This window comes from Mustela lutreola, chromosome 6, assembly GCF_030435805.1.
Source record: "Mustela lutreola isolate mMusLut2 chromosome 6, mMusLut2.pri, whole genome shotgun sequence".
Taxonomy (NCBI): domain Eukaryota; kingdom Metazoa; phylum Chordata; class Mammalia; order Carnivora; family Mustelidae; genus Mustela; species Mustela lutreola.
Genome location: NC_081295.1, coordinates 158,365,549 through 158,386,998, shown reverse-complemented (window position 1 = coordinate 158,386,998; position 21,450 = coordinate 158,365,549). Strand labels below are relative to the sequence as shown.

Genomic DNA, 21,450 nt, shown 5'->3' with positions numbered 1-21,450 from the left:
AGAGAAAGCCAATTATCATATGGTTTCACTTATTTGTGGAACATAAGGAATAGTGTGGAGGACATTAGAAGGAAGGGAAAAGTGAAGGGGGGGAAATCAGAGAGGGAGATGAACCATGAGAGATTGTGGACTCTGAGAAGCAAACTGAGGGTTTTGGGGGTATGGAGGGATGGCTTGGCCGGGTGATAGGTATTAAGGAGGGCACATATTGCATGGAACACTGAGTGTCATAGGTAAGTAATGAATCTTGGAACACTACATCAAAAACTAATAATGATGTACTGCATCATGACTAATATAACTTAAGAAAATAGTAATAAAGAATAAAGATCTTTTTGAACTGTTAAAAAAAAGCAACAGTGTCTCCATAATTGAATTGATAAACTTAGAAGGCTTGCAGTTGTTCTGAAGGATGGGGTGCCCAACAGGGAATGCACAGCTTAGCCCAGCTGCCCACTGAGACATGAGCTACCGTGACAGAGACCAGTGAAAAATACTTCTCAAGTGACATAATGATACAACGTGCACAGATGTGGGGTTGCAGTACTATTTTATAATGAATAGTTTGAACTAATGGGTTTATATTTTAATTTGTATTATTACATATTTTATTACTTAGTAAAATTAGTATTTTAGAGTACAGTGTAGAACTACTTTCACTACATTTTCACAAACATAGTGTGCTTAGTGGTGCATATAGCCAAGCATCATTGTTGCCTAACATGACTGTATCAAATGCAGCACATGAATATCTCACATAAAACTTGGGGAAATAGGACACAAGAGTGAATTATTAGAGAAAACCCTATAAACTACTGTAGTTTTAAATACTTTCCATTTATTTCCCAGCCATCACTTGGAAGTGAATATGCCCCTCACTAGGTCGGCTAATGCCCCCTTTACATCCTTATTCCTCAGGGTGTAGATAAAAGGGTTCAGTGCAGGTGTCACCACTCCATAGAAGAGTGCCATGAACTTGGGCTGGTCCCTTGAGATGGAAGAGGGCGGCTGAATGTACATGCTAATGGCTGGACCATAAAACAAGAAAACTACAATGAGGTGGGAGGAACATGTCCCAAAGGCCTTCTTCCTTCCCTCAGAAGACTTAACTTTAAATACAGCATGTCCAATACAAGCATAGGAAGCAAGAATTAAGCACAGAGGAACAGCTAATATAAAAATACACACCACAGAGAGCATGAGCTCATTAGCAGCCTTTTCTCCACAGGCAGCCTTTATCAGAACAGGAATCTCACACATCAAGTGATCCAATTTATTGAGGCCACACAGTGGTAACTGTAAGGTAGCAGTGGCCTCTGAGATAGCAAAGGTGAGTCCAGTCAGCCACACAGTGGATACCAACAGGATACAGACACGTGGGTTCATGATGAGGGTGTAGTGCAAAGGCTTGCAGATAGCCACATAGCGATCAAAAGACATAATAGCCAAAATCAGACATTCTGTGCCCCCCATTAAGTGAAAGAAATAAAGCTGAACCACACAGCCAATATAGCTGATTGTCTTCCTAGCACTTCCCAGGTTAAAAAGCATCTGAGGGACAATGCTTGTGATGTAGCACATGTCTAGGAAGGAGAGGTTTGTGAGGAAGAAATACATGGGGCTGTGCAGACGGGCATCTAACCTAGACACTAGAATAATGGCTACATTTCCAACCATGGCCATGGGGTATGTTATAAGAAGAACAGCAAAGAGAGGAAGCTCCATCCAAGGACGGTCTGAGAAACCTAGTAGAATAAACTCTTCAGGATGGCTGTTGTTCATTGCACCAGTCCTTACCTTGTTTCACCTACAGCAGAGAAGTGGCAGAAAAGATAGGAAGAGTTAGGAGAACTGTATGTGTCATCCACTGACAGAGGATGGGCTACAGAATCTTGTGAGGGAAATAATAAAAGGAATCTGACACCAGGTGACTTACTTTCCCTCCTGACACTACAAAACGGAGCTGGTGACTTTAGAAAAATAGCCTGACCATGCTGAAACTCAATGTATAAAAGCATGACAATGATGATCTCCTTGTGTTACAAAGAGGATTAAATGGAAAGTGGAAGCATCTTTTGTTTTAGAAACTCCCATGTAATGATTTTCAAACTTTGCTTGCTTGCATAAAAATCATATGAGGAGATTGTTAAAATGCAATTTATCAATTTCTGTTTCTTGGTGTCTGATAGAGTGGATGTGACATGGGGCCCCGGGGACACTGATGCAAGGTATTCCTGAAATATTATGAGCAGTGGAATTCTTGAGGTAGCTGACTCACAAGAAGGAGAACACAAGCTGTAATATCATCATGACAGCCTTGTCCAAACTCAAGTAGTCAGTTGAATAGTTTTATCATCTCTACGGAGAGTAAGAAGGTAGATTTTGTACAAGTTCATTTTGGTATTTTGGAAGTGAGCAAGAAATGTCAGGTTCCTGAAGTATGAACTGAGAGCTGAGCCATGACATATGTTTCCCATGCTGAAGAATTTATTTGGGGATGTGTATTTTCTTGTATAAGTACTTCCTTCAAACCGGGCACTTGATTTTTCCATTAAAACTTAATTTACTATATGGTAGTGATTTTCCTTTATTAAGTGGACTTTTGATTCTATTATTATAGGCGTTTGCACAGTTATTAGTGGTCCACTTGATTGTAAATAGCTACAAATACAGCTTTTAACTCCAGAGAACTGGTGTCCGGAGGAAAGCTGATATTCCAATTCAGTCAGGACCAGAGACTCACACACATTTTCACAAACTATTTTACATATTCCTTTTGTTTTTCTTTCTTTTCACAGTATTATTTTTGTGTGTGTGTTAGTCACCATACAGTATATCATTAGCTTTTGGTGTAGTGTTCCTTTTTTTTTTTTTTTTTTTTAAGATAAGAAGCACATTGTAACAAGAAAATCAACTAGCTGAGTAAAGTAGTGTTTTGGAAAGATTAACTAGAGAACCATTTTTTAAAAAAATTTATACTGTTCCTTCCTTTAGTGGCAAATTGTGTTTCGTTATATCTATAATTCTTTTTGCAAGATAAGATAGATCATGATTATGGCTATGATGCATCCAGTGACAAATTCTGACTTATGTCACTAGTGAGTTTGTGGTTTAAGAGTAACAAACATTATGTTTGTATGGTTACAAAGTACAGTTTTCACATTCTATATTTCATTAAATCCTCAAAGCCATCTTGTGAGGTGTTACACAAAACCCATAGTTTTTGTTTGGGGGTTCTAGTCGGGGAAGTGAGCTACTCATATAGCCTTGACCAAAGAACGGTCCTGTTCTATTGGGGAAGGTCATTCTCTGAGTGCACAGTTTTGGGAGGGACACACATGGAGTAGTGAGGGAGGAAGGGGCCACCTGCCTAGCTAGCCAGATCATCCTAATCGACCCTGGCAATCAAGAGGGTGACAGATGTCACAGACAGGTACTCATCACATGTCCTCCTTAATCCCCATCACACACTTATCCCATTCCTTTGTCCAACTCCCCTCTAATAACTATGAGCTTGTTCTCTACAGTTGAGTCTATTTCTTGGGGGATAGGAGGCATGCATTTGTGATGAGCACCAGATGTTGGATGGGATCTTTGAATCACTTTATGGTACACCTGAAACGAGTATCACATTGTATGTTAACTAACTGGAATTAGAATAAAAACTAAAAGGAAAAGAAAACAAATTACTCATGACTAAAATGTGAATGTTGCTCTTTGATTACACACTATCCCTAGGTCAGAAGTGCACAAATAACAATAAAATAGTAATAGTTCTAACTAATCCTTAATAAGCCCTGTGTGCTGAAAACTCCAAGAAGGATTTTGCACACATTACATCATTTAGGACTCCTCCCTAGAACTTATGAGAAAGGAAATTTTGGTATCCATATTTTAGGATATTGCTAATCATTCATTTAGGATGTAATTGATCATTCCGTGAATGATTGCCTTCTAATAATTAGGGAGGTTCTAAAGATCAAAAAGCAATTAATTACTCAAATGTGGTAGTGAGATAATAAAATGATGATTTCAGAGTCTCAAAATTCCAAAGAAAACATCTGTAGTCTGGAGATGTTTCCTTTTTTTTTTTTTTTCAAGATTTTCTATCTATTTATTTGACAAAGAGAGATCACAAGTAGGCAGAGAGGCAGGCAGAGAGAGAGAGAGGAGGAAGCAGGCTCCCTGCTGAGCAGAGAGCCCGATGCAGGACTCGATCCCACGACCCTGAGATCATGACCCGAACCGAAGGCAGCGGCTTTACCCACTGAGCCACCCAGGCGCCCCTGGAGATGTTTCCTGAATGAATGTGTCTACTACACCTTATTTGACCTTGACATTACTCAAGATGTGGTATGAGTGCACTATGTTAGGAACACAAGTTTGTTTAAGTTTTTTTTCAGGTAAAGAGTATGTTTTAGATGGGATCTGAAGTAAAAGCATGATATGAGTTAATTAGTTAAAATGAGTAATCTAAAATTATGATCTACTCACATTATTAAATAGTTGTCCACTAAAATCCTTCATGTCTAGTCATTTAATATGATTATACTCACCTTTTAGATTTTTCTGTCATGGAACATAACTCCATTTTTTAAGGGGTAACTTCAGATTTGAGCCTCCATGAATTCTTCCACAGTTAATTTTATCTAACCTTAATGATTCAAGTATACTTTCAACAATTTTATTAAATTTGTATTATTTGGAATTTTGTTCATATTACTCACCTCATAGACTAGTTTTGTTTGTGATGGTGACCAGTGCAGCTCCTCCTTAAGCTCTTTAAATAGTTCCCTAGAGATACCACAGCAGTGTCTTAATCAATAAAATGCACACATGATGCATATTTGAGCTTTACAATTCTATCCTAGATTTGTAAGCTTCACCATGTCATTTTCACAGGACTTCAGTCCTGTTAGTTCTTGGATCCATGACTTTGCATCTTCTACTTCCAATGATTTTTTTCATCGCTGTTTTACCGCACAGGGGTCCGTTTATCCATGGATGCTTAAAGTGCGTTTAATGAAGTGCCAGCCTTTATTCCTTTTGACACCTCCTTTATATCTCCAATCACATGTTCATTCCAGCTTATTGGAACCATAGATCATCTTCATCACACACTGTTGCTTTAAGTGAAAGCCTGAGAGAGATTAATTACCAAGAGTAATCTGCTTGCATTCTATTTCTGCTTGCATTCAAACTAGTATTTTCAAAGTCTAGAAAAGTGTTCCTGAAATGAAATGCTTTCTGATATTCTTATATATATTAGGTACTGTGATGTACACACATTCCCACCCTCCCAAGAATGGGTACTTTAAAACAAGTGTCCTTTTACTCACCTTATTGTGATAAGTATCACTCAATCGAAAGGAATTTTGAAAGAAGACATGAATTTCCAAACTTTCAGAGAATGATAGAGAAACTGTACTACATAGATGAGTACCTAAGAATTAGCTTCATAAAAAAAAAAAAAAAAAGAAATGTGTTTTTCATTTCTAACAATGCTGATGATAAGAAAAGAAAAAAACCCCTGGATTAGAAAGACAATAGTAGATTATATCAAGAATGCATTCTGAATGTGCTATTTGTAGAATGTTGTTCAGACCCTTGGGCATTGTTTTCTAACAGGCCATTTATGTGTATCCCAGAGGAGCTAACAGAGAAAGTTCCTTGGGAAACTTCACCATGGAAATGCTTCTTATTAATTACCTACTGAACTGAGAGTGGTAGAAAAGTTTCTTCTGCTACTAGATTTGTTTTAAAATCAACTCATTTTATTTCCCAACATATTGGACACTAATTTTAAATAGGATGGGCATTAAGGAGGGCATGTGACCTCATGAGCATTGGGTATTATACACAATTAATGAATCGTTGATCACTCAATGAATAAGACATAATTGGAGTAGATCTAGTTTGAACAAGTGATTTGGGGGAATTTGAGTGTGAGTTCCTTTAATATCTTTGTTCATTTATAGAATACCTCTCAGATTTTTTTTGAGACATGTTTGTCCACATTTTTATTTAAATTCCAGTTACTTAAAATACAGTGTAATATTGGTCTAGAATTTAAGGATTCTGCACTTATATACAAAACAAGGTACTCATCACGTGTCCTCCTTAATCCCCATCACACATTTATCCCATTCCCTTGTCCAACTTCCCTCTAATAACCAGGAGTTTGTTCTTTGTAGTTGAGTCTGTTTCTTGGGGGATAGGAGGCATGGGGTGACTGGGTGATGGACATTGGGGAGGGTATGTTCTATGCTGAGTGCTGTGAATTGTATAAGAGATGATTCACAGACCTGTACCCCCCAAAGCAAATAATACATTATATGTTCATAAAGAATGGAAAAAATAGTCATTTAATAGAAATTAAAATAATTTTTTATTTCAATCTGGTTAGATTTTAGTTCTTTTATTTTTTCCAGAAAGGGATTCTCTAGTATCTTCCACACTTTTTTCGAGTCCAGCTAACACCTTCATAATCGCCATTCTGAACTCCAGATATGACATCTTACGGATGTCTGTATTCATTAGGTCCCTAGCCGTTGTTATTGCCTCTTGTTCTTTTTTTGGGGGGGGGTCAGTTTTTTCACCTTGTCATTTTATCCAGATAAGAATAGATGAATGAGGGTGCCTGGGTGGCTCAGTTGGTTGAGTGACTGCCTTCGACTCAGGTCATGATCCCAGAGTCCTGGGATCAAGTCCCACATCAGGCTCCCAGCTCCATGGGGAGTCTGCTTCTCCCTCTGACCTCCCCTCTTATGCTCTCTCATTCTGTCTGTCTGTCTCTCTCTCTCACATAAATAAATAAAATCTTTTAAAAAATAAAAATAAAAAATAGATAAGTGAGAGAACAAAATACTAAAGGGTCGCAATGACCCAGAAAAATATACACTGACCAAATTGGAAGAAACCTGAAACTGGGGGTGGGGGCAGAAGAACGGAGGGGAAAATATATATGTATATACATGCATTTATATATATTTTTATATACACAAGTGTGTATATAGATATATATGTATATATACATACATATACATTTACATATATGTATATATTATATATACACACATATATATTATACACAAGTACGTGTATATAATATATATGTATATACACATATATACATATACATACATATATATGTGTGTGTGTGTGTGTACTTGTGTTCTTTCCTAGTCTGACTATTGCTGATAATGCTCCTGTAATCATTGGGGTGATATCATATATTGGACTGGTAACTAGAAATGAGCCACACACTTGATTTTGGCTGTATTTTGGTCTGTTAGACAAATAGTCTCACAAATTTTTTTTTTTTACACTTTAAAGACTTTTATTTTTGCAAATTAATTTATAAATATAATTCAAACAGAAAGCTTAGCTTAAAATTATGAGTCAGTAACAGAAGAAAGAAAAACATATGTATACAAAAATAAGGGTATATATGATGAAGGGATAGAATATGACTGTAAAGTTGAAAATTTAAAAAGATCCTGAAAAAGAATTGATAAGAAGTTGGTTGAAAAAATAAAAAAGTGGGGTGCCTGGGTGACTCAGTGGGTTCAGCCTCTGTGTTTGGCTCAGGTCACAATCCCAGGATCCTGGGATCCAGCCCTGCATCAGGCTCTTTGTTCAGTGGGGAGGCTGCTTCCCACCCCCCTACCTGCCTCTCTGCCTACTTGTGATCTCTCTCTGTCAAATAATAAATAAAATCTTTTTAAAAAAGAAAAAAGGAAAGACTGTGATCAGGCTGGAGACTAGAACAAAGCCATGTGCTAGATTTAGTGTTTATTTTGATCCGTTAGAAGATACTGTATCTCAAAATTTTAAAGAAAGAAAAACCTATATGTTTACAAAAACTAAGGCTAAATACAATGAAAGGATAGAATATGACTATAACAATAAAAATTTTAAAAGATTTTTAAAAAGGTATTGATAAGATAAAATAGTTTAAAAATGTTAAAATAGGAAAGAGAAGGCATGCATTGCATGGAGCACTGGGTGTGGTGCAAAAACAATGAATTCTGTTATGCTGAAAAGAAATTTTAAAAAAAAGAAAATAGAATAAGGAAAAAAAATTTAAAAATTTAACTTTCAGGACACCTGGGTGGCTCAATGGTTTAAGCCTCTGCTTTCAGCCCAGGTCATGATCTCAGGGTCCTGGGATTAAGCCCCCCACTGGGCTCTCTGCTCTGCGGAAAGCCTGCTTCTCCCCTCTCTCTGTCTGCCTGTCTCTCTGCCTACTTGTGATCTCTCTCTGTCAAATAAAAAAAATCTTAAAAAAAAATTACCTTTGAAAGACTAAAGGATCATGGGGAAAAAACCCATGACTTCTGTGTGTTGCATTCCTGCATCTCTGGAATTCCGCAGTTCTCATTGATCTGTGAACTTGGTCTTGGCTGGATGGTCTTGCTGATCTGGGGGAGGGGCCTGTTGCCCTGATTCTCAAATGTCTTTGCCTGAGGTGGAATTGCACTGCCCTTGCCAGGGGCCAGCCTAAGCAATCTGCGTGGTTTGGGTCTTGGGAGGTTTTGTTTCCTGACCGCTTTCCATACTGCTTTGTAGGGTGGGAATGAAGAAGGCGGCTTCCCAGTCCTGGCCCAGAGGAGCCAAGAGCTCAGGCCGCTGCTCAGTGCGCCTTCAGAGAAAAGCAGTCAATCCTTCCTGTCTCCCTGGTCTCCAACCATGCTCTGAGTTCACCTGGCCTGTGACTGAGCATTTCTCTGTCTGGCGCATGGCCCAGTTTGGAGTCTCTAAACCAAGCAGATCCTTGCTGCATGTTCCCATGCCATTCTTTTCAGAGGAGGAAGAAGGGGGTCTCCCTGGATCTGCTGCTTGTGGGGTCCCTGATTGAAAAGCAGTGGCCAACTGTGCCTTGATCACAGTTTAAGGTGAGACTGAGCTGAGAGCCCACTGCTTGGCTCCATCTCTGCAGCCAGCTCTCCCGCTCTGATGCCTGGGGGCTCTGCCACACTCAGGCACCCCTGGTATTTCTGTGACCCTAAGGGTCTTGAGACCACAATGTCCCTAGGAGGGCTGCACCACCGGCTTATCCTCTGGAGCGACGTCCTTCCATGGAGCAGACTTACAAAAGGCCTGATTTTGTGCTCCACTGCTCTATCTCTTGCCAGGAGCCTGCCCCTGTCCCCGCGGTCTATCTTTCCATTGCTTTGGATTCACTTCGCACATCCTACCTTCCATAAAGTGGTCGCTTTTCTGTTCCTAGAACTGCTGCTCTTCTTCTAGTTCCTGTTGAGTTTGTAGGTGTTCAGAATGGTTTGATAACTATTTCGCTGAACTCCTGGGACCCAATGGTATTAGGTGTCCTACTCCTCCACCATCTTGCTCCTCCCTCAATACATTGTATGTTTTAAAAAAGAGTCTGTTTCTTGGTTGCCTACTCCCCACCCCATGTTCATTTGTTTTGTTTCTTAAATACCACATATAATTGAGATCAAGCATTTGTCTTTGTCTGACTTATTTCACTTAGCAGAATACTCTCTAGTTCTATCCATGTTGTTCCATGTGGTAAGATTTCGTTCTTTTGTTGACTGAGTGATATTACACACACACACACACACACACACACACACACACACACACATCTTCTTTATGCATCCCTCAGCTGATGAACACTTGTGTTCTTTCCGTAGTTTGGCTACTGTTGATAATGCTGCTATAATCATTGGGGTGCACGTACCCCTTCAAATTAGTATTTTTGTATCCTTTGGTTAAATATTTAGTAGTGAAGTTGCTGGATCATAGGATAATTCTATTTTTAACTTTTTGAAGAACACACGTACTGTTTCCACAATGGCTACACCTGTTTGCATTCCCACCAACAGTGCAAGAAAGATATCCTTTCTCTGCATCTTTGCCAACATAGTTGTTTCCTGTGCTGATAATTTTAGCCATTCTGACAGGTGTGAGATGATATCTCATTGGGTTCTTGTTTGTATATCCTTGATGATGAGTGATGTTGAGTATCTTTTCATGTGTCTCTATCCACTCCTATGTCTTTGGAAAAATGTGTATTCTACTGTTCTGCCCATTTTTAAACTGGATTATTTATTTCTGGGTGTTGAATTTGGTAAGTTCTTTATAGATTTTGAATACTAATGCTCTATCAGATGTGTCATTTGCAAGGATCTTCTCCTGTTCCATAGGTTACCATTTAGGTTTGTTGATCATTTCCTTCACTGTGTAGAGGTTTTTATTTTGATGAAGTCTCAATAGTTTATATTTGCTTGTGTTTCCCTTGTTCCAGGAGACTATAGAGGGAAGTTGCTAGGATTGATGTCAAAGGCGTTACTGCCTTTTTTCTCCTCTAGAATTTTGTATGTTTCCTGTCTCACGTGTTTCACCCATTTAGGTTTTTCACCCATTTTGAATTTACTTTTGTTTATGTTATTTTAAAAAAGTGATTCAGTTTCATTTTCTTCCATGTTGCTGTCCAGTTTCAAACAACACCATTTATTGACTGTCTTTTTTTCCCCTTTGGACATTCTTTCCTGCTTTGTCATTTTAGTTGGTCATGTAGTTGTGGGTTAATTTCCAGGTGTTCTATTCTGTTCTGTTTATCTACGTGTCTGTTTTTATGACAACACCATGTTGTTTTAATTAGTGCATCTTTTAAAAAAATTTTTTATTTTTTATAAACATATATTTTTATCCCCAGGGGCACAGGTCTGTGAATCACCAGGTTTACACACTTCAAAGCACTCACCAAAGCACATACCCTCCCCAATGTCTATAACCCCACCCTCCTTCTCCCAACCCCCCTCCCCCCAGCAACCCTCAGTTTGTTTTGTGAGATTAAGAGTCACTTATGGTTTGTCTCCCTCCCAATCCCATCTTGTTTCATTGATTCTTCTCCTACCCACTTAAGCCTCCATGTTGCATCACCACTTCCTCATATCAGGGAGATCATATGATAGTTGTCTTTCTCCGCTTGACTTATTTCGCTAAGCATGATACGCTCTAGTTCCATCCATGTTGTCGCAAATGGCATGATTTCATTTCTTTTGATGGCTGCATAGTATTCCATTGTGTATATATACCACATCTTCTTGATCCATTCATCTGTTGATGGACATCTAGGTTCTTTCCATAGTTTGGCTATTGTGGACATTGCTGCTATAAACATTCGGGTGCACGTGCCCCTTTGGATCACCACGTTTGTATCTTTAGGGTAAATACCCAGTAGTGCAAGTGCTGGGTCATAGGGCAGTTCTATTTTCAACATTTTGAGGAACCTCCATGCTGTTTTCCAGAGTGGCTGCACCAGCTTGCATTCCCACCAACAGTGTAGGAGGGTTCGCCTTTCTCCGCATCCTCGCCAGCATCTGTCATTTCCTGACTTGTTGATTTTAGCCATTCTGACTGGTGTGAGGTGATATCTCATTGTGGTTTTGATTTGTATTTCCCTGATGCCGAGGGATATGGAGCACTTTTTCATGTGTCTATTGGCCATCTGGATGTCTTCTTTGCAGAAGTGTCTGTTCATGTCCTCTGCCCATTTCTTGATTGGATTATTTGTTCTTTGGGTGTTGAGTTTGCTAAGTTCTTTATAGATTTTGGAGACTAGTCCTTTATCTGATATATCGTTTGCAAATATCTTCTCCCATTCTGTCAGTTGTCTTTTGATTTTGTTAACTGCTTCCTTTGCTGTGCAAAAGCTTTTGATCTTGATGAAATCCCAATAGTTCATTTTTGCCCTTGCTTCCCTTGCCTTTGGCGATGTTCCTAGGAAGATGTTGCTGCAGCTGAGGTCGAAAAGATTTCTGCCTGTGTTCTCCTTAAGGATTTGTATGGATTCCTTTCTCACATTGAGGTCGTTCATCCATTTTGAGTCTATTTTTGTGTGTGGTGTAAGGAAATGGTCCAATTTCATTTTTCTGTATGTGGCTGTCCAATTTTCCCAACCCCATTTATTGAAGAGGCTGTCTTTTTTTCATTGGACATTTTTTCCTGCTTTGTCGAAGAGTAGTTGACCATAGAGTTGAGGGTCTATTTCTGGGCTCTCTATTCTGTTCCATTGATCTATGTGTCTGTTTTTGTGCCAGTACCATGCTGTCTTGATGATGACAGCTCTGTAATAGAGCTTGAAGTCGGAATTGTGATGCCACCAGCTTTGGCTTTCTTTTTCAATATCCCTTTGGCTATTCGAGGTCTTTTCTGGTTCCATATAAATTTTAGAATTATTTGTTCCATTTCTTTGAAAAAGATGGATGGTACTTTGATAGGAATTGCATTAAATGTGTAGATTGCTTTAGGTAGCATAGACATTTTCACAATATTTATTCTTCCAATCCATGAGCATGGAACATTTTTCCATTTCTTTGTGTCTTCCTCAATTTCTTTCATGAGTACTTTATAGTTTTCTGAGTATAGATTCTGTGCCTCTTTGGTTAGGTTTATTCCTAGGTATCTTATGGTTTGGGGTGCAATTGTAAATGGGATTGACTCCTTAGTTTCTCTTTCTTCTGTCTTGTTGTTGGTGTAGAGAAATGCAACTGATTTCTGTGCATTGATTTTATATCCTGACACTTTACTGAATTCCTGTATAAGTTCTAGCAGTTTTGGAGTGGAGTCTTTTGGGTTTTCCACATATAGTATCATACGTTCTGCGAAGAGTGATAGTTTGACTTCTTCTTTGCCGATTTGGATGCCTTTAATTTCCTTTTGTTGTCTGATTGCTGAGGCTAGGACCTCTAGTACTATGTTGAATAGCAGTGGTGATAATGGACATCCCTGCCGTGTTCCTGACCTTAGCGGAAAAGCTTTCAGTTTTTCTCCATTGAGAACGATATTTGCAGTGGGTTTTTCATAGATGGCTTTGATGATATTGAGGTATGTGCCCTCTATCCCTACACTTTGAAGAGTTTTGATCAGGAAGGGATGCTGTACTTTGTCAAATGCTTTTTCAGCATCTATTGAGAGTATCATATGGTTCTTGTTTTTTCTTTTATTGATGTGTTGTATCACATTGACTGATTTGCGGATGTTGAACCAACCTTGCAGCCCTGGAATAAATCCCACTTGGTCATGGTGAATAATCCTTTTAATGTACTGTTGAATCCTATTGGCTAGTATTTTGGTGAGAATTTTCGCATCTGTGTTCATCAAGGATATTGGTCTATAGCTCTCTTTTTTGATGGGATCCTTGTCTGGTTTTGGGATCAAGGTGATGCTGGCCTCATAAAATGAGTTTGTGTGTGGTGTAAGGAAATGGTCCAATTTCATTTTTCTGTATGTGGCTGTCCAATTTTCCCAACCCCATTTATTGAAGAGGCTGTCTTTTTTTCATTGGACATTTTTTCCTGCTTTGTCGAAGAGTAGTTGACCATTTCTATTTTTTGGAACAGTTTCAGGAGAATAGGAATTAGTTCTTCTTTAAATGTTTGGTAGAATTCCCCCAGGAAGCCGTCTGGCCCTGGGCTTTTGTTTGTTTGGAATTTTTTAATGACTGTTTCAATCTCTTTACTGGTTATGGGTCTGTTCAGGCTTTCTATTTCTTCCTGGTTTAGTTGTGGTAGTTTATATGTTTCTAAGAATGCATCCATTTCTTCCAGATTGTCAAATTTGTTGGCGTAGAATTGCTCATAGTATGTTCTTATAATAGTTTGTATTTCTTTGGTGTTAGTTGTGATCTCTCCTCTTTTATTCATGATTTTGTTTATTTGGGTCCTTTCTCTTTTCATTTTGATAAGTCGGGCCAGGGGTTTATCAATTTTATTAATTCCTTCAAAGAACCAGCTCCTAGTTTCGTTGATTTGCTCTATTGTTTTTTTGGTTTCTATTTCATTGATTTCTGCTCTGATCTTTATGATTTCTCTTCTCCTGCTGGGCTTAGGGTTTCTTTCTTGTTCTTTCTCCAGCTCCTTTAGTTATAGGGTTAGGTTGTGTATCTGAAACCTTTCTTGTTTCTTGAGAAAGGCTTGTACCGCTATATATTTTCCTCTCAGGACTGCCTTTGTTGTGTCCCACAGATTTTGAACCGTTGTATTTTCATTATCATTTGTTTCCATGATTTTTTTCAATTCTTCTTTAATTTGCCGGTTGACCCATTCATTCTTTAGAAGGATGCTGTTTAGTCTCCATGTATTTTGGTTCTTTTCAAACTTCCTTTTGTGGTTGAGTTCTAGCTTTAGAACAATGTGGTCTGAAAATATGCAGGGAATGATCCCAATTTTTTGATACTGGTTAAGTCCTGATTTAGGACCGAGGATGTGATCTATTCTGGAGAATGTTCCATGTGCACTAGAGAAGAATGTGTATTCTGTGGCTTTGGGATGAAATGTTCTGAATATATCTGTGATGTCCATCTGGTCCAGTGTGTTGTTTAATTAAGGCCTTTATTTCCTTGCTGATCTTTTGCTTGGATGATCTGTCCATTTCAGTGACGGGAGTGTTAAAGTCCCCTACTATTATTGTATTATTGTTGATGTGTTTCTTTGATTTTGTTATTAATTGGTTTATATAGTTGGCTGCTCCCACGTTGGGGGCAGAGATATATAAAATTGTTAAATCTTCTTGTTGGACAGACCCTTTGAGTATGATATAGTGTCCTTCCTCATCTCTTATTATAGTCTTTGGCTTAAAATCTAATTGATCTGATATAAGGATTGCCACTCCTGCTTTCTTCTGATGTCCATTAGCATGGTAAATTCTTTTCCACCCCCTCACTTTAAATCTGGAGGTGTCTTCGGGCTTAAAATGAGTTTCTTAGAGGCAACATATAGATGGGTTTTGTTTTTTTTATCCATTCTGATACCCTGTGTCTTTTGATTGGGGCATTTAGCCCATTAACATTCAGGGTAACTATTGAGAGATATGAATTTAGTGCCATTGTATTGCCTTTAAGGTGACTGTTACTGTATATTGTCTCTGTTCCTTACTGATCTACCTCTTGTAGGCTCTCTCTTTGCTTAGAGGACCCCTTTCAAGATTTCCTGTAGAGCTGGTTTGGTGTTTGCAAATTCTTTCAGTTTTTGTTTGTCCTGAAAGCTTTTAATCTCTCCTTCTATTTTCAATGATAGCCTAGCTGGATATAGTATTCTTGGCTGCATGTTTTTCTCGTTTAGTGCTCTGAATATATCATGCCAGCTCTTTCTGGCCTGCCAGGTCTCTGTGGATAAGTTAGCTGCCAATCTAATATTCTTACCATTTTATGTTACAGACTTCTTTTCCCGGGCTGCTTTTAGGATTTTCTCTTTGTCATTGAGACTTGTAAATTTTACTATTAGGTGATGGGGTGTGGGCCTATTCTTATTGATTTTGAAGGGCGTTCTCTGAACCTCCTGAATTTTGATGCTCGTTCCCTTTGCCATATTGGGGAAATTCTCCCCAATAATTCTCTCCAGTATACCTTCTGCTCCCCTCTCTCTTTCTTCTTCTTCTGGAATCCCAATTATTCTAATGTTGTTTCGTCTTATGGTGTCACTTATCTCTCGAATTATCCCCTCGTGGTCCAGTAGCTGTTTGTCCCTCTTTTGCTCAGCTTCTTTATTCTCGTCATTTGGTCTTCTATATCACTAATTCTTTCTTCTGCCTCATTTATCCTAGCAGTGAGAGCCTCCATTTTTGATTGCACCTCATTAATAGCTTTTTTTATTTCAACTTGGTTAGATTTTAGTTTTTTTTATTTCTCCAGAAAGGGCTTTTATATCTCTCGAGAGGGTTTCTCTAATATCTTCCATGCCTTTTTTGAGCCCGGCTAGAACCTTGAGAATTGTCATTCTGAACTCTAGATCTGACATATTACCAATGTCTGTATTGATTTGGTCCCTAGCCTTCGGTACTGCCTCTTATTCTTTTTTTTGTGTTGAATTTTTCTGTCTTGTCATTTTGTCCAGATAAGAGTATATGAAGGAGCAAGTAAAATACTAAAAGGGTGGCAACAACCCCAGGAAAATATGCTTTAACCAAATTAGAAGAGATCCCAAATCGTGAGGGGGGAGAAAGGGGATAAAAAGAGGTTCAAAAAGGAAGAAAAAAAAAGAAAAAGAAAAGAAAAGAAAAGAATTTAAAAAAAGAAAATGAATAAGAAAAATATAAAAAAGAATAATATATATATTGGATAAACTAGTTAAAAAACGTTAAAAAAGAAAAAGGTAAAAGTTAAAAAAAAATTTACCAGAGGGCAAGAAAAAAAACAAAAAATGAAAAAGAAAAAATTTAAATTAACTGCAAGACTAAAAAAAATCACAGGGAAAAGGCCATGAGTTCCGTGCTTTGCTTTCTCCTCCTCTGGAATTCTGCTGCTCTCCTTGGTATTGAAACCACACTCCTTGGTAGGTGAAATTGGTCTAGGCTGGATTTCTTGTTGATCTTCTGGGGGAGGGGCCTGGTGTAGTGATTCTCAAGTGTCTTTGCCCCAGGCGGAATTGCACTGCCCTTACCCGTGGGGCCGGGGTGAGTAATCCGCTCGGGTTTGCTTTCAGGAGCTTTTGTTCCCTGAGCGCTTTCCGTAGAGTTCCTGGAGGACGGGAATACAAATGGCGGCCTCCTGGTCTCCAGCCCGGAGGAGCCCAGAGCCCAGGGCCCCACTCCTCAGTGCGCCCTCAGAGAACAGCGCCCAGTTACTCCCGTCTGCCTGACCTCCTGCCACGCTCCGAGCTCACCGAGCCTGCGACGGGTTCAAGGTAACACCAAGCTGTGAGCTTACTGTCGGCTCTGTCTCTGTAGCCGGCTTTCCCGTTCCAATACCCGCAAGCTCTGCGACACTCAGACACCTCCGATCCTTCTGTGACCCTGCGGGACCTGAGTCCACGCTGACCCCACGTGGGCTTCGCCCCGGTTTAGCCTCTGGAGCGATGTCCCTCAGCGGAACAGACTTTTAAAAGTCCTGATTTTGTGCGCCGTTGCTCCGCCGTTTGCCAGGAGCCGGCCCCTCCCCCCGGGGTCTATCTTCCCGTCGCTTTGAATTCACGTCTCTGCCAGTCCTACCTTTCAGAAAGTGGTTGTTTTTCTGTTTCCAGAATTGCTGTTCTTCTTCTTTTCGATCTGCCGATGGATCTGCAGGTGTTTGCAATCTTTAGATAAGCTATCTAGCTGATCTCCGGCTAGCTGAAGTAGTCTCAGCCTGCTACTTCTCTGCCATCTTGACTCCTCTCCCCACTTTGTGTTTTTAAAGGCAGATCATTACTAAGACTTAACCCCATTTGAATTTACAAGCACGAAGGGAGTGAGTGCGGCTAGACAGAGGGTGAGGCACTGAAGACAGGCTAGCACGACAGAGACAGACCTACCTGACACGGGGCGGACTGGCTTTTCCAGAGGGAGAACAGGCCACTGTACACCTACACCAGTGTGAGGCGAGATAGCTCTAAGAACTTTAACCCCTTTCAGGGCACCTGGGTGGCTCAGTCCACTAAGCCTCTGACTCTTGATTTTGGCTCAGATGATCTCAGGGTTCTGAGACTGAGCTCCACACTGTGCCTGGTTAGGATTCTCTCCCTCTGCCTCTCCCCACTGCTTGTGCATACACTCTTGTCTCTCAAAAAAATTTTAGAGAGGAGAATGGAGTTGGGAGAAATTTGAAGGGGAGGTGAACCATGAGAGACTATGGACTCCGAAAAACAATCTGAGGGGTTTGAAGTGGCGGGGAGAGTGGGAGGTTGGGTTACCAGGTGGTGGTTATTATGGAGGTCATGGATTGCATAGAGCACTGGGTGTGGTGAAAAAATAATGAATACTGTTATGCTGAAAATAAATAAATTAATTTAATAAAAAAAATAGCTTCTGCACAACAAAGGAAATAATCAAGAAAACTAAGAGGCAACCCACCCAAAGGGAGAAGATATTTGCAAATGACAGAAGAGATGAGGGGCTCTTATCCAAGTTCTATAAAGAACTTCTCAAATTCAACACCCAAATAACAAATAATCCAGTCCAAAAAATGGGCAGGAGTTATGAACAGACACCTCTCGAAAACGACATACAAATGGCTAACAGACAAATGTAAACAAGCTCAACATCACTTGGCATCAGGGAAATACAAATCACAACCACAATGAGATACCACCTTCCACCAGTTAGAATGGATATAAATAATAAGACGGGGACAATAAGTGTTGATGAGGTTGTGGGAAAAGGGGAATCCTCTTATACTGTTCATGGGAATGCAAGCTGATGCAATCACCCTGGAAAAAAGCTTGGAGGTTCCTTAGAAAGTTAAAAATAGAACTGTCCTACAACCCACCAACTGCACTAATGGGTATTTACCCCAAAGATAAAGATGCATAGAAAAGAAGCAGCACATGCTCCCCAATATTCACAGCAGCAATGTTCACAATATCCAAACTGTGGAAGGAGCCATGGTGCCCTTCAACAGACAAATGGATAAAGAAGATGTGTTCATATATAAATGGAATACTACTCAGTCATCAGAAAGGATGAATACCTACCACTGCATTGACAGAGATGGAACTTGAGGGGATTAAGCTAAGTGAAGTAAGTAAATCAGAGAAAGACAATTATCATATAGTTTCACTCATGCATGGAACCTAAGGAATAGTGTGCAGGACCACAGGGGAAGGGAGGGAAAACTGAATGGGAAGAAATCAGAGAGGGAGACAACCCATGAGAGACTCTGGACTCCAGGAAACAAACTGAGGGTTACAAAAGGAGGGGGGAGGGGTATAGGGTAACTGGGTGATGGGCATTAAGGAGGGCCAGTGTTGTGATGAACACTGGGGGTTACACACAACTAACTAAAACTGCATCAAAAACTAATGATGTTGAACAAGAGTGGTGAGAGTAGGCATCCTTGTCGTGTTCCTTATCTCAAAGGGAAGGCTGTCAGCTTTTCCCCATTGAGGATGATATTCATTGTGGGTTTTTCATAGGTAGATTTTATGAAGTTGCAGCCACTTTGGAAAACAGTGTGGAGATTCCTTAAGAAATTAAAAATAGAGCTTCCCTATGACCCTGCCATTGCACTCCTGGGTATTTACCCCAAAGATACAGATGTAGTGAAAAGAAAGGCCATCTGTACCCCAATGTTCATAGCAGCAATGGCACAGTTGCCAGACTGTGAAAAGAACCAAAATGCCCTTCAATGGACGAATGGATAAGGAAGATGTGGTCCATATACATGATGGAGTATTATGCCTCCATCAGAAAGGATGAATACCCAACTTCCATGTAGCAACATGGACGGGACTGGAAGAGATTATGCTGAGTGAAATAAGTCAAGCAGAGAGAGTCAATTATCATATGGTTTCACTTATTTGTGGAGCATAACTAATAGCATGGAGGACATGGGGAGTTAGAGAGGAGAAAGGAGTTGGGGTAAACTGGAAGGGGAGGTGAACCATGAGAGACTCTGGACTCTGAAAAACAATCTGAGGGGTTTGAAGTGGCGGGGGTGGGAGGTTGGGGGTACCAGGTGGTGGGTATTAGAGAGGGCATGGATTGCATGGAGCACTGGGTGTGGTGAAAAAATAATGAATACTGTTATGCTGAAAATAAATAAAAAATAAATTTAAAGAAATCACTAATTTGAAGGGATATATGCATCTCTATGGTTATTACAGCATTAATACCCACATTACCCAGCATAATACCCAAATTATGGAAGCAACCTAAGTTCCCATCAATAAGTGAATGGCTAGAGAAGATGTGGTATATAAATATAATGGAATATTATTCAACCATAAAAAAGGAAATCTTGCTATTTGCAACAATATGGGCAGATTTAGAGGGTATAATACTAAGAGAATAAACCAGAGAAAGACAAATACCATGTGATTTCACTCATATGTGAAATTTAAGAAATAAAGCAAATGAAAAAAGGGAAAAAACGAGACAAATCAAAAAACCAGACTTTTTAAAATTATGGTCAGTTAGCCACTGTATAGTACACATTAGTTTGGTTTTTTTAATTTATTTTTTATTTTCAGCATAACAGTATTCATTATTTTTTCACCACACCTAGTGCTCCATGCAATCCATGCCCTCTCTAATACCCACCACCTGGTACCCCGATCTCCCACCCCCATCCCTTCAAAACCCTCAGATTGTTTTTCAGAGTCCATAGTCTCTCATGATTCACCTCCCCTTCCAATTTACCCCAACCCCCTTTTCGCCATTCCCCATGTCCTACATGCTTTTTGTTATGCTCCACAAATAAGTGAAACCATATGATAATTGACTCTCTCTGCTTGACTTATTTCACTCAGCATAATCTCTTCCAGTGGAAAAAAGACAGTCTCTTCAATAAATGGTGCTGGGGAAACTGGACAGCTATATGTAGAAGAATGAAACTCGACCGTCCTCTTACACCGTACACAAAGATAAACTCAAAATGGATAAAGACCTCAACATGAGACAGGAATCCATCAGAATCCTAGAGGAGAACATAGGCAGTAATCTCTTCAATATCAGCCACAGCAACTTCTTTCAAGATATGTCTCCAAAGGCAAAGGAAACAAAAGCGAAAATAAACTGTTGGGACTTCATCAAAATCAAAAGCTTCTGCACAGCAAAGGAAACAGTCAAGAAAACAAAGAGGCAACCCACGGAATGGGAGATGATATTTGCAAATGACAGTACAGACAAAAGGTTGATATCCAGGATCTATAATGAACTCCTCAAACTCAACACACACAAAACAGACAATCATATTAAGAAAAATGGGCAGAAGATATGAACAGACACTTCTCCAGTGAAGACATACAAATGGCTATCAGACACATGAAAAAATGTTCATCATCACTAGCCATCAGGGTGATTCAAAATAAAACTACATTGAGATATCATCTTACACCAGTTAGAATGACCTAAATTAGCAAGACAGGAAACAACATGTGTTGGAGAGGATGTGGAGAAATGGGAACCCTCTTCCACTGTTGGTGGGAATGCAAGTTGGTGCAGCCTCTTTGGAGAACAGTGTGGAGATTCCTCAAGAAATTAAAAATAGAACTTCCCTATGACCCTGCCATTGCACTCCTGGGTATTTACCCCAAAGATACAGATGTAGTGAAAAGAAGGGTCACCTGTACCCCAATGTTTATAGCAGCAATGGCCATGGTCGCCAAACTGTGGAAAGAACAAAGATGCCCTTCAACGGATGAATGGATATACTCCATATACACGATGGAGTATTATGCCTCCATCAGAAAGGACGATTTCAGTTTTCTTTATTGTATTCAAGTCTTAGGTGAGCACATATTAAAGTATAAATTGCACAAAATCAAGTTATATTCAAAATCTAGTCTTATGGTAATCCCACATCATTTCTTTATTTTTTTTTAATAAATTTTTATTTTTTATAAACATATATTTTTATCCCCAGGGGTACAGGTCTGTGAATCACCAGGTTCCACATCATTTTTACTAATTCTGCCTTGATGGATTCATGGTAACCTTAAAAGTCAAAGTGATAATTTACATGTTGTAGGTTGGTTTGATATAGTTATTTAAGCTGAATATCACTAA

General features: G+C 39.4%; 1 protein-coding gene across 1 annotated transcript; it reads right to left on the bottom strand.

Moving 5' to 3' along the window:
- Positions 1 to 852: 852 nt before the first annotated feature.
- Positions 853 to 1,782, bottom strand: LOC131833309 (olfactory receptor 2B11-like). The gene has a single exon (XM_059176426.1). It carries the CDS (start codon positions 1,780 to 1,782, stop codon positions 853 to 855), a length of 930 nt encoding a protein of 309 aa, XP_059032409.1.
- Positions 1,783 to 21,450: the final 19,668 nt, after the last annotated feature.

What these genes read in the sequence shown, in the direction of transcription:
- LOC131833309 (XM_059176426.1), bottom strand. Translation starts at nt 1,782, where the DNA reads ATGAACAACAGCCATCCTGAAGAGTTTATTCTACTAGGTTTCTCAGAC.